Source organism: Argiope bruennichi, chromosome X1, assembly GCF_947563725.1.
Source record: "Argiope bruennichi chromosome X1, qqArgBrue1.1, whole genome shotgun sequence".
NCBI lineage: Eukaryota > Metazoa > Arthropoda > Arachnida > Araneae > Araneidae > Argiope > Argiope bruennichi.
Window position 1 is genome coordinate 125,527,960 of NC_079162.1, and position 14,023 is coordinate 125,541,982.

A 14,023-nucleotide genomic window follows, 5' to 3' on the forward strand; every position below is an offset into this window, starting at 1 on the left:
GACCTATAGAATTTTTTCTCTTTTGATTATTTATATTCTCATGCTTTTTTGTTAACAGCACGTGCCATAATGTTTTGGAATCTAGCATCTGCAGTTATTGTTTTCTTTTAAAGTTTCTTAGTTTAGTTTTAGTTCGCTTAGTGATGATGACCTATAGATTTCTTCTCTTTTGATTATTTAAAATGTCATAATTTAATTTTTTGTTAACAGCATGTACCATAATGTTTTGGAATCTAGCATCTGCAGTTACTGTCTTCTTTTAAAGTCTCTTTGTTTACTTTTAATTCTCTTAGTGATAATGACCTATAAATTTCTTCTCTTTTGATTATTTAAAATGTCATAATTTAATTTTTTGTTAACAGCATGTACCATAATGTTTTGGAATCTAGCATCTGCAGTTACTGTCTTCTTTTAAAGTCTCTTTGTTTACTTTTAGTTCTCTTAGTGATAATGACCTATAGATTTCTTCTCTTTTGATTATTTATAATGTCGTAATTTTTTATAATGTCGTACCATAATATTTTAGAATCTAGCATCTGCACTTAATATCTACTTTTAAAATTTTCTAGCGATTTATTTTCTAAGAAGATACTTTGTCATGACTCTTAAATCTTTCTACCTAATTTTTGCGGCTACATTATTTTTTTGGCAAACGTAGTATCCGTAGGATTCCATATGAAATAAAGACTATTTCTTGCCAACTAAGCAAATTCTTTTTGTAGAATGTTAAAATAATAACAATAACAGTTTTTTTTTCCCACCAAAAAATACAAAAAAAGATATACAAGATTATTGTTTTCTTCTTGATAAATGAAACTTTTTTTTCTCTTTAATCATCTGTGTTTCTTTCGGAAGAGTATTTCAAAACTAAAACACCAAGGTGGATGTTTCTTGTATGTTCTATTGATGCAAATTTGTTATTAAAAATGCGTTTGTTGCTTTCGGTTTTAAAGTTATTTCTAAATCATCAGTTAAAATATCCGACTAGGTTGTAAAGATGCTTTGTCCTGAAAAATGTGAAGTTTTTTTATGATCTGAAAATAAAGTCCAAACTCCGTAGATTCTAAAACAGACTTTGTTTTTAATATATGTAAGGTAGAACTATAAAGACAATAGTTTCAGTAAACACAACAAATAAAAATAAAATCGGAAACAATTGTATATTTAACCGAAAATGATGGTTTTTTTTTTTTTTTTTTTTTTTTTTTTTTACCGTTTTAAGCTGACTGACATAATGAGATTAAAAGAGGTATCTTTCATAGTGTCATTTCGCCATTACCAGTCAAAATTCTGTTTCAAACTCCAAAATAAAGTGATTTTTTTCTTTTTTTTATGAATCAAATATTGACATTGAGATGCGAATCGGAACCTTGTCAAGATCATTTATCCACCATTTTTCGTTGGGGTCTGGTAAGCCTGGACAATGGACTTTCATCGCTTTCATGAGAAATCCATTATCAGTGGCATTAGTGTTACGTAGTTCCTTTTATGTACGCTTGCGTACAGATCACGCAGCTATCTGAATGAACTTACCGGTATTTTCTCATCATTGATTTCATTTTAATAGTAAAATTTTGATATTATCGATTTCACTTTGATCTCATGATCAGAAATCGTATATTTCCTTTGAATGTGTACCTTCGGAGAACATCTATCACTGCGCATTTTCCTCAGTTTCATCATTTATGTTTTTGTCTTCGTTATCATTTTCCCCTTTTGCGGTTATCTACTTAATAGTTGCCTGTATGAGATCTTGTAGTAATTTTCTTGTCAAAAAATATATATGGGATTATCAAGTACATCTTTGATGACGTCATTGGAATTGTAAATGGCATTTAAAGCAGGTGATTGAATGATTTAATTGAATATTGCATATTCTGTACTCATTGACCCTTGATTCTTTTCCTTTGTTATATCTTTTGACGTTGTTCATGTTCTGAAGTTATTTAGGAAAATAACCTTTAACGGCACCTTAATCAGGCTTAACTAAACTATCTAAGCGAACAGTATGAGTAAGTAAGGAGGTATTAAAGTTAATTAATTTTTTTTAAAATTTTCGAATTATTAAAAAGTTTTTGCGAGAGTGTAAGCAGGTAATAAAAATTGTACATTGCTATTAAAAATTTTCAATTTTTTTTTCTTTCTTTAAACTGTTTACATGACAGTTTTCTTTGAAAGAGTTTCTACAGTAAACAAGATTTTATTTTTTTAAGACCTAGGAGATATTCGGGGGGGGGGGGGGGGCTAAAGACCGCAAAAAATAATTTCCGTTTCAAACATTTTTGCATTCTCTGAAATTAAAACTAAACTTACGTTTCCATAAAGCCGTTGTTCTGTAATTCGCCAAAACTCTGTAACTCTCGGTAACTTACTTAGTTCTGTAAATAACAGAAATAAGCATCTTCCTCTAACTTTAAAAATGAGTTATTTAAAAAAAGATATTAGTAATAATATAAGAATATTTTCTATATTATTACTAGTTCTCAAGATTTTTTTTTTTTTTTTTTTTGCAAAGAAAGAATATGAAACGTTCTGTAAAAGGTTACTGAAGTGTAAGCATCCTCTAGGAATAATAAAAAGAGATATTTCGTGCTTTTATAAGGAAAAGTCAGTTGCAGTAGTAATTTTCCTTGAATATATTACGCAGAATTATCAAGTATATCTTTGATGACGTCAATAAAATTGTGGATTTCGTTTCATTAGGATACATCAATACAAATTATGTTCCCTTTACCCGTTGACCCTTTTCTTTTACTTTATTTTCCTCTGTCCCTTAATACGTTTATTTTCAAAGGTCATTGAATTATATATTTTCATTGATTTCTTTTTGTTCCGTTTTACAAGCTACGACTGAGTTGTTCGATTGTTATCGCACTATGAATGTTTACAATGCACTGAATTATATTTTAACTAATCAATTATGAATTATGCGCAATTAATTAATTTGAATTAATTTATAATTATGTGCAAATGACTTGTTTGCTTAAAATTTGTTTGCAATATGAATTCGATCCGTTTTCTCTATTTGTGTGTGTGTGTGGGGGGGGGGGTTATTGCATGATTTTTATCGAATTCTTAGGCTTTATATATAATACAGATTACAGAACAATATAGTACTTGACATCCCTTACTACTTTGTATACTTCATAAGAATTCTGAAAACTTATTATGCGTTAATTCCGTATTGAATCATAATAAAGTGAATTTTTCTGCATCAAACTGATACATCTAATTTTTCAAATTCATAAATGTCTAAATCAAAAGAAAACATTAGTCTGATAATTTTTCTCCTGACTTTACATCATGTTATGTACTGCACACTTATGTCCTAACTTCATAAAATCATTATATAACATTCAGGAGCGTTATAATTTAGTAATTTAGCGTATCTGTATTACCACTGTTTTTGTGATTTTTCCCTTTCATTTATAGAAACCAGTATATACTAAATCCCGTTCATTACTCACCTCTGATACAATAGAATAAAATAAAAGCGTAACTGGTTTTTTACCCTTTATTTAATATATAAATCTGAGCTAAAGAAATGAATTTCTAGAATGTGCTATTTAAACTTTTTGGTGCGAATGCTATATTAAAAGTATGATCGTGAAACTGTTCTTCTGATAAAACTTCTAATTTTAAGTTATTATTCTCAAGTCTTCCTTTCTTTACTAAACTTATTATTCATTTATTTATTTTTACCTATTAGTATTGCTTAGATATAAGATCTAACCTTTGTAATTTTTTTAGATAACAAAGGATGCTGCTACTTGGTGCTAAGGAACATGGATTACTGGAGAAATATCTGTGTTCTACTTCTGTTGGTGCTTTCTTCATCTTATTTAAACACAGAAAGCTGTTCCATCAAGGAGACATCAAAGAATGTTTCTTGCTTCTGCGATCTTTCGGAAGAAACTTTAAGTGGATGGACTTACACGTGTATCGACTCTATTCCATTTGAACCATTGTATGCTGTTACTTATGTCGCAGATCAATCTATTACTTTTCAGTGTGGGGAGCATGAACCTCATTACCAATCCATTCTTCAGCAAGTTGAACTTGGTCAAATACAGACCTTTCAGTTTCAGTCATGTTCACTTCCAAATACATCTTTCAGTGAAATCATACCATACCGTGAGAAATACCCTGTAGAACAAATTATTATTAAAGATAAGAGAGATGACAAATTGTTTACCGCCAACCTCTTTGGTAATATATCCAGCTCTCTGAAAAGCTTATCTTTAAGTGGGAACAACATCGACACTCTTCCAGAATCTCTTTTCAGTAATTTTTCACGATTGAAATTTTTATCTCTCTCGGATAATCGGTTAAAAAGTCTTCCCGAATCTATTTTTCGCAATACAACGAATTTATTAACCTTGGAAATAACTAATAATGCACTGGAAAGTCTACCGGAAAATGTGTTCCAGAACCTCAGCTTACTTGAAAAATTATATTTGTATAAAAACAAATTGCGAGTTTTACCGAGTGGAATTTTCAAAAATTTATCTAATCTTATAGCTTTGGACTTGGGTGATAATAATCTAATGCAATTACCAGATGACATTTTCAATGGACTCACAAATTTGATTCATATTCGGCTTCGTGCCAACTGGTTAATGACTTTATCCAAAGATTTATTTCAAAGTACCCCAAATTTAAAAGTCATCGACCTCAGTTTAAACAGATTTATGGAACCGTTGGCTGAAGATCTATTTTTTGGATTAACACAACTTGAAAAAGTTAGTATCCCAAACTGCAACTTAACTGAAATTCATGAGAATTTCTTCGCTTATAGTCCAAATATTTCTGTAATCGATCTGGAACGAAACAGTTTAACCAGTCTTCCAAAAAATATTTTCATGAACAACTCAATGTTGAAAGAAATCAATCTTAATTTCAATCGTCTAGATGAGCTTCCACCCAATTTATTTCCTGATCAAATGATTTTAGAAAAGCTTTCCATTTTCAAAAACAACCTTTCTGTCATACCAGATGGACTTTTCCAGAAAACCAGAAGAATCAAAACTTTAGTGCTAGGTGGCAACCAGATACGAAATGCTAGTCAAACAATATTTCGTGACTTGCCACTCCTGGAATTTTTGGATTTGAGCGTTAATAATTTAACCTACTTTCAGTTGGACACTAATGAATTTATCAAACACATAGACTTATCTTATAATGATCTTACTGAAATGCCAACTTTTCAATTTACTCGGCATTTAAAGTTAGAATGGCTGAATTTGGAGCATAATAAAATAAGTTATTTAGTACTTCCTGTATTATATTTGGCTAGAAAACACAATGCCGTTCTGAACTTCGCTCATAATAACATTAAAACTGTAAATGCCTATCGTGTTGCTAATTACGATAAAGCAATTAATTATAATCTTTCTTCTAAAGATTACGATAACTATGCTGAAACAAGAATAATTCTCACTTCTAATCCATTTGTTTGCAATTGCCAGCTTTATAATTTTTATGATTATGTTAAGCTAAGCCGTAAATTACCGAAAAGATCTACACGTCTGGACTTGGTTGACAACTTAACTTGCAACGAACCTCGGAATTTAGCTGGAAAAGCAGTTATGTCTTTGACAGCTGATCACTTCACTTGTGAATTACAAGAAAATTGCGCTCATCCTTGTCATTGCTACTTTAGAGCTAAAGATGAATCAAACATTATGAACTGCTCTTATCATAAAATGAGCGTTCTTCCTCCTACTGCTCCTTATAACACTACAGTTTTCTATTTTGAAGAGAATACGCTTACGAATATGAGTAGCTTTAATGATGAAATGTGGGAAAATCTGACCGATTTGTTTTTGGATAACAATCAAATAACAGATCTGGATCATTGGAAAATACCTATTAGTCTCAAGAATATTTCACTTAGAGGAAACCACATCAAACATTTACCACTTGCCTTAATAAACTTTATTTCAAACAATCCAAAGTTTGAGATAACTTTGCGTGACAATCCATTTCATTGTAATTGCTCGACGAAGAGTTTTAAAAAGTGGTTGGCTGAACATTATAAAAATGTCAAAGATGTGCAAAAAATAATGTGCACCAATCGTCTGAAATGGAATGGTACTTTGACACTTACTCCTATTTTAACGACTCCTGATGACATTTTATGTCCTCTTGACGATTGGCCTTACAAACTTCACTTGATATCTGTGACAGTTATATGTGTTGTTCTCGCTTTGTTGCTGTTTGTAGTATCTGTATTATATTATCGTAACAAGCAGACTGTAATTGCTTATGTATACATACACATGCACCATGTATTCACATGTTTTTTCAGCGAAGAAGATATGGACGAAGATAAAATATTTGATGCTTTTGTTTCTTACAGCAGTTCTGATCGTGATGTTGCCCTTACATTAATTGATGAATTAGAAGACAAAGAGCCCCGTTTCCATTTGTGCATTCATGAGAGGAATTGGATAGCAGGAAATCTAATTAGCTGGAATATTCTTAATTCGGTTCATAATAGTAAAAGAACAATATTAATAATATCTAAAGATTTTTTGAATAGCATGTGGTTCCAAGTGGAATTTCGCACTGCTTATTATCAAATGCTTGAAGATAAAATCGATAGACTTATTATCATCGTGAAAGGAGAACTTCCACCAAAAGATACGTTAGATAAGGATCTTCAGTATCTGCTATCCACCAAAACGTATTTAATATGGGAAGAAAAGTGGTTTTGGGAGAAATTGAGATATGCTATGCCACATAAAAAACAGCAACTTGTTCCGAATGACGTCTTAGCTCTGAGAGACAGACCAGCGTCGGAAAAGGTAAAATCTGTAGATAATCAAATTGCTATTTTATCAGCAAATGGCCGAAAATCTGGGAAGGGTCTTGAATTAGTTCAAAATCACACCAGCTCCACAATGAACTTAGTAAAAAAAGATTATTCAAATAAATATTGACATTGTATTTTACACTGCTGAACATAACTGAAAATAGAAGGTTGGATTTTTTTACTATACAGATAAATAAAAAGTAAAAAATAATTATTTAAATAAAAAAAATAATATATCATGTTTCAAAATGAACTAAAAAGTATAAAATAAATACTCCTTACCCATACAGAAATGTGAGATTTTGTATTCTTAAAATTCAATATGGTATATTATTCATTTTAAGATTTTTTATACCATATTTATTATTTATTTTTTAAATAATATATATATTTTTTTTTCTTTTTTTGCTCATTTACTCTTGTGGAACTTCAAATTTTGCATTCGATTTTAAACTTAGCTCGATAATCTAACGATTGTGGCGCCATCTGTCAGTAATGAAAGTTTTCAATCGATTGCAAAATTTGTGAGGAAAGCGTATTAATATTGCATTGTCATCCAGTTCAAGGCTCTGTCTCATCCGGAACTTAGTAGATAATTGATTGCACAATTTGTTCCGAACAGACAGACTGAGCAGAAAATGAGTTAAATAATAATAAAAAAAATGTACTTCTTTTAAATCAGTGTAAAGAATTTACATTAAGAATCTGTAAGCAATGATGTTTGTTCATTTAGTTGTGACATAACCATGAACATATAGAAGTTTAGACAAATATTAGATTAGCTTATTTTTATAAATTGTTAATTATGATTTTTCTGTATAAATATGTATTTTTTGCTTTCAATGACATTTTTTGAGTAAGATTTTGATAGTCATTTACAAGCATTGTTCTGAACTGTACTCAAAGTATTTTCAGTTATTTTTTAAAATACGTTTGGTGAAAATATTTTATTTCTGTCCATGAGGAAGGTTTAAATCATATGTAACAACTTTTTTTAAACTTTTTTCTCTGGTTTAATTTTGTTGTATTTGTAGCATATTATGCCGAATGTGTTCAACTTGTCTCTATATTTGATATTATATATTTGATGCTTTCGTGACAGAAGTCTACCTAAAAAAATCCAGTGTGTTTTTACCAGTTTTGTATAATATGCGTAATGTATTTAAAAATTTAGACGGTTGTTATGCGTATGAAATATCACGCTTCCCGTAATTTCATGCGCATAATGCTTTCGTGACAGAAGTGTACCTAAAAATAATCCAGCATATTTTTGCCAGTTTTCTATAATATGCGTAATGTATATAAAAATTTAGATGGTTGTTGTGCGTATGAAATATTATGTTTCCGGTAATTTTGTTTTATTACAAAATGCCTGATTACGCTTCTAAATTGGAAACTTAGTATCCTGAAATGTTATCGCTTGTACCTTGATAAGTTGTTGCATGCTTTCGATGAAATAATCTGCTATTGATACATCATTTCGATTTTTTAGCAATTATCTAATGTAAGAAAATCAATAATTTTATTTAGATTGAGTTTATTATTAATTTTTTTTTGTGTGTGAAATATACTTAAGGTGTAATTGTGACCGAACAGCTAATTCCTAAATCGTTAGAAATAGATTTATATTTCCAATTGGAAAAAATGCCTTAAATGATATAATGAATTATATTCGATGCCATTTCAGTCAATAAATGAAATATTGAAAAAAAAAAAAACCCGCAGAATCTAAATTTTTATTCAATCCTCCGATTCTATACTCAATATTTATTAAAATAATCTTGGCTCACTGATATTTTATTTTAAAAAATATCGTTCTTCTCTAAATAAAACTGACCAAGTTATGAAGCTTTAAATATCACGATTTTAAATAATTTGAACAGTTTCTTTATGGAAAATCGTCTAATCAGCGAACATCGTCCTCGAAAGGACTGAGCATAACTCGGAAACGTGTCTAATGTAATGAAATTCAAAGCTTCATAAGTTGATCAATTTTGATTGCTGAAGAAAGGAACTTTTCTTTTTTAAAATTTTACTGTATCAAGAAAAAAAATTAATTATTGTGTCGAAACAAATTAATATTTTTAAAGAACAACTTATTAGAAGCGGTATTAGTTTGAATTTTATTCGAAATTATAGCGGATTTCGACTTTCATTTTATTCACTTTCAATAACCTGCAGAAATGTGAAGCAGTATCAAACCAGTTTATTTAACTGATTTAATTATTTGAATCACAATCCTTTTTTTATTAATCCATGTACGTGAACAATGAAAGCATTTTTTTTTTCCGTCTTCACTTTATTCTTTTTCTCAAGATTTCATATTTGTTCATAAATTTGTATATATGTCTGTGTATGTTTTTTTCTTTTTTGGTCTTTATTTAGGATAGTTTAATTTCTTGCGTCGGTGTTTTTGGAGGGATAGTGAGTGGCTTTAATGTTGATTCGTTGAGCCGAGAAAACAGATTTTTAAATATCATCGGGATATACCCCTTCATGATGAAATATTCTTCGAAATATTCTTTCCATTATTACTTTGTTACTCGCTAATGTATTGTGTGTATAGATAAAGCTTATTAAAAGCGAATTTCATTTAAATTTTATCCGAAATTATATCGGACTTCGACTTTCATTTTAGCCATTTTCTCACTTTTACTTGCAGGAACCTCCAGAAATGTAAAGCAATATCAAACCAGTTTATTTGATTTAATTATTTGAGTCACAATCCTTTTTTTTATTATTCCATGTGCATGAGCAATGAGAGCAATTTTTTGTCTTCATTTTCTTCTTTTTCTAGAGATTTCATATTTGTTCATAAATTTGTATATACATGTCTTAATTTAGGATAGTTCATTTTCTTGCGTCGGTGTTTTTGGAAGGATAGTGAGTGATCTTAACGTTGATTCGTTGGGCCAAGAAAACAGTTTTTGAATATCATCGGTATATTTCCCATCATGATGAGTAAATACTCCGAGATATTTTTTCCATTATTACTTCTTTATTCGGTCTGTATTATGTATGTATATACAGCTCATTAAAAGCGATTGTCATTTAAATTTTATCCAAAATTACATCGAATCTCGTCTTTCAGTTAATCATTTTCTCGTTTCTACTTTCAGTAGCCTGCTGAAATGTGAAGCAATATCAAACCAGTTTATTTAACTGATTTAATTATTTGAGTCCTTTTTTTATTAGTATATGTGCATGAGCAATGAAAACAATAATTTTTGTCTTCTTTTATTTCTTGAGATTTTATATTTGTTCATAATTTTTATATATTTCTGTGTATGTTATATGTACATTCATGATGAGTAAATACTCCGTAATATTCTTTTCATTATTTCTTCTTTACTGGCTTTTGTATTGTGTGTATATATATATATATATATATATGAGAAGTTATGCAATTTCCGGATTTGGCGAAATCTAAAAGAAATCTTATCTAAATTTTTAAAAAATAGTAACTTATTTAACGAAAGATAAGTTGCATATCTAAACAAAACAATTATCAATTGCTAAAAGGATAACAAAATTTGTCTTTCGGAAACCTGAACTTATCTAAACTAACAACGTTATATATGTTTATGATTAATGTATTATATACATTTGCCAATGCTATTTTATACGCACAAAATCACCATTTCAAAGTTTTCTAACACTTTTTGCTGTGTAAATAGTTTGTAAATAAAATATATTTTGTTTAACAAATTGAGATTCTTTATAAAAGTGATATAATGTACAAGATAATGTCGCATGTATTTCAGTATGTTTATCCAGATTTCAAAATATATTCAGACTTTAGAATATTCATTTAATATTTATTATATATTTTTTGCAAAATAAGTAAATGCTTAGATAAAGAGCCCCATGGAAAATCTCAAAAAGCAATGCATATTTCTTTAACATGTAATTATTTGCCAAAGATTCTTTATGTAATGTAGCTTATCCAACTTATTCCTTTGTGAAATATTATTTATAAAGCTTTCCACCGTACAAAACAGTGTTATAATCTACCAAAGATTTTTCTTTCTTCTTGCTTTGCATACATTTTTCCAACTTATCCATTTGCAAAATGTAACTTATTTAGCTATTTTTATTTTTGCTACTAATTCTTCCCATCAAATTATCTTTTTTTTTTTTTTTTTTGCTTGCCTTTCTAACTTGCATATTTGATGTTACAGTTCGTTGCACTTTATTTTATATTAAGAACAGTCAGAATTATTATAGAAATACCTTAAATTATGTTTTATGAAGGAAAGTAACAAAATTATTGACATTGAATCATTGAAAAATAATGATTTTCATTGACGGATCTTTTGCAGTCAATAATCTTTGCAGGTAATGCATTAATGGATTCCATTTTTAAAATAAATAAATAAATAGAAGATATATGTACAAAAATCATAACTTCAGTTGCTAATCTTTTTTCTAATTCGTTTTAAAATGTACCAGTTCAGTATTTATGAACTAATTAAACTACCCATCCATATATAAGCAGAACCAAATGCAGGGGAATCAACCCCTTGACCAACGAATTTATTCAACTTCCGAATTAGATAGCACATCCTATAAGAGAACATTTATTTTTATTTTTATTCCTATAACAATATATGAAGATTTGGGATATGGAATCATTTTTAAGTCACTTCTACATTTTTAATTACTTAATACTTTCACTTAATTGCAGGTTAAAATTAAAAATTGATTAATTCGAGCGCGAGTCAAACTCGTCATTGTATGTGAAGGGGTTAATATCCATTCAACATTGATTGGAAGTAAATAATAATGAAATACTCTAGAATATTAATAAACTTCTTTAGAGCATTTTATCGTAGAAATAGTTTGCAACACTCGTATTCTTTTCATTGTCATAATCTTGTATATTTATTTGTCACGAAGAAAAATATATTGGAATAACCCATAGGCTTCATGATGAATAAGTAAATAAAATGCAGAGCATAACTTTGTGTAATTGAAATATTGAAATCTTTTCCCTCATGATGAAAATTTCGTTACTTTTTTATTATTCTTTGAATTCTATTTATTCAAACTACTTTTGTGGCACTGTATATCTTTTTGTGTTTCCGTTCTGTTTGAAACTGTTCTATAAGTGTTTTGTTTTTGTGAATTTAAAGTAAAAATGGAACTTGAAATGTAGATTCTCTATTTCTGATAGGATCAATTATGTGTGCAATGCAATAATTTCAATTTTTTCTGTAAATAATTTGTTTTATGTAAATATTGTATGTATGGCCATTATTTCTCGAATTCTATTTTTTACGATGCATTTACCTATCAGGGCGATACATTGACATGATTGTTTTCCTGTATACAAAGTTTATATTATCACTCCTATTTTTGTTTGTAAATAAGCATTTATGATCTTGTATTATTTGTATGAAATTATACAGAGATTCTTGTACCATCGTGTATATTTGCTTCATACTTTAATAAACGCTACAAAATCTAAGTTTAATTATTTGGTATTCATTGAAATTATTTATTATAAATATTCCAGTCTGCACAAAGAAATTTATGAATGCTATATAATGGAGTGCATTCACTTGGTGATGAAATATCTTAGCTACAGTCAATACATAACAGCAGACTCTTTTAAAAAGTACATTCTAACTATTGTAATTTCAAATTATGGAAGTCGAGATAAATTGGCACTGTAAGCTACTGTTTGTTTTGTTCCAGAAGCTATCATTAGTTAAATATATACATTTAAGACTGGCTAAATGAAAAAAAAAAATATCTTAGCTATAATCAAAACATAATAGCAAACTCTTTTAAAAAGTACATTCTAACTATTGTAATTTCAAATTATGGAAGCCGAGATAAATTGGCATTGTAAGCTACTGTTTGTTTTGTTCCAGAAGCTATCATTAGTTAAATATATACATTTAAGACTGGCTAAATGAAAAAAAAATATATCTTAGCTATAATCAAAACATAATAGCAAACTCTTTTAAAAAGTACATTCTAACTATTGTAATTTCAAATTATGGAAGCCGAGATAAATTGGCATTGTAAGCTACTGTTTGTTTTGTTCCAGAAGCTATCATTAGTTAAATATATACATTTAAAACTTACTAAATAAAAGTTTATACTATCCAATTGTTGATAGAAGCATTTCTTTCACAAAACTCTTTTTTCAGTAGTGCAGTGTCAGTATAGGCGTTTCACAGAATCAGTGCACTTTGTATGCACAACCGATATCAACTCTAATCGTATCCCAATAGTTACTTTCTAAATATTTACTTCAAGATGGAAAAATAATTCATATTTACTGAGTTCAATAACAGTAATGAATTTATGAATGCTATATAATGGAGTTCATTCACTTGATGATGAAATATCTTAGTTACATTCAAAGCATAATATCAGATTCTTTTAAAAAGTACATTCTAACTATTGTAATTTCAAATTATGGAAACCGAGATAAATTGGTATTGTAACCTACTATTTGTTTTGTCCCAGAAGCTATCATTAGCTAAATATATATATACATTTAAGACTAACTAAATGAAAATTCGTACTATCCAATTGTTGATAAAAGCATTTCTTTCACAAAACTCTTTTTTCAATAGAGCAGTGTCAGTATAGGCATGTCACAGAGTCAATGCACTTTGTATACGCAACCAATACCCACTCTAATCGTAGCCCAGTAGTTATTTACTAAATATTTTCTTCAAGATGGAAAAATATTTTGCGTTTACTGAGTTCAATAAATATACTCCTGAAAAAAGTACTAACTTTAAAAACAATTCTCTGGTCCTGTTAGTCATATAAAGAGAAATTTATTTTAACATACTACCATTTCAAATTAAAAAGGGCTTCTTCCTGTGCGACCAAAATTGACCGCGTTAAGAAACTGAAATTCATTATTTTAAAGCAATCAATGGCCGCCACGAGGAAACGGAGCTTACTGATCTTCCTCAATGCGACCATTGCAGTAGTTCGAAATGGCCTAAAATAACGAATCATTAGCACGACAATTTGTACTCACCATGTACAGTGGAAACATAGTTACTGATTAATAAATTAACTACTTAATTAATTGCCTCGATAAGTTCATTAAAATTTTTCAATATGCTGGATAGATTTGAGAGCAAAATTTGAAGAAAATCTGTTCATTCGTTTGGATTTCTCTGGACCACAAATAATTAATGGGTTTTATTTTTACCTATGTAAGAGCAAAAA

At 29.0% G+C, this 14,023-nt stretch overlaps 1 protein-coding gene across 3 annotated transcripts in view; it reads left to right on the forward strand.

The window, feature by feature from the left end:
• Window positions 1–12,121, forward strand: part of LOC129958269 (protein toll-like) — a 60,361-nt gene extending 48,240 nt beyond the window's left edge. For all 3 annotated transcript variants that reach the window (XM_056070598.1, XM_056070599.1, XM_056070600.1), the window contains exon 3: window positions 3,751–12,121. In XM_056070598.1, coding sequence (XP_055926573.1) covers window positions 3,786–6,944 — 3,159 coding nt within the window. In that variant the 5' untranslated portion in view covers window positions 3,751–3,785 and the 3' untranslated portion in view covers window positions 6,945–12,121. The remainder of the gene's footprint in view (window positions 1–3,750) is intronic.
• The last annotated feature ends 1,902 nt before the right edge of the window (window positions 12,122–14,023 follow it).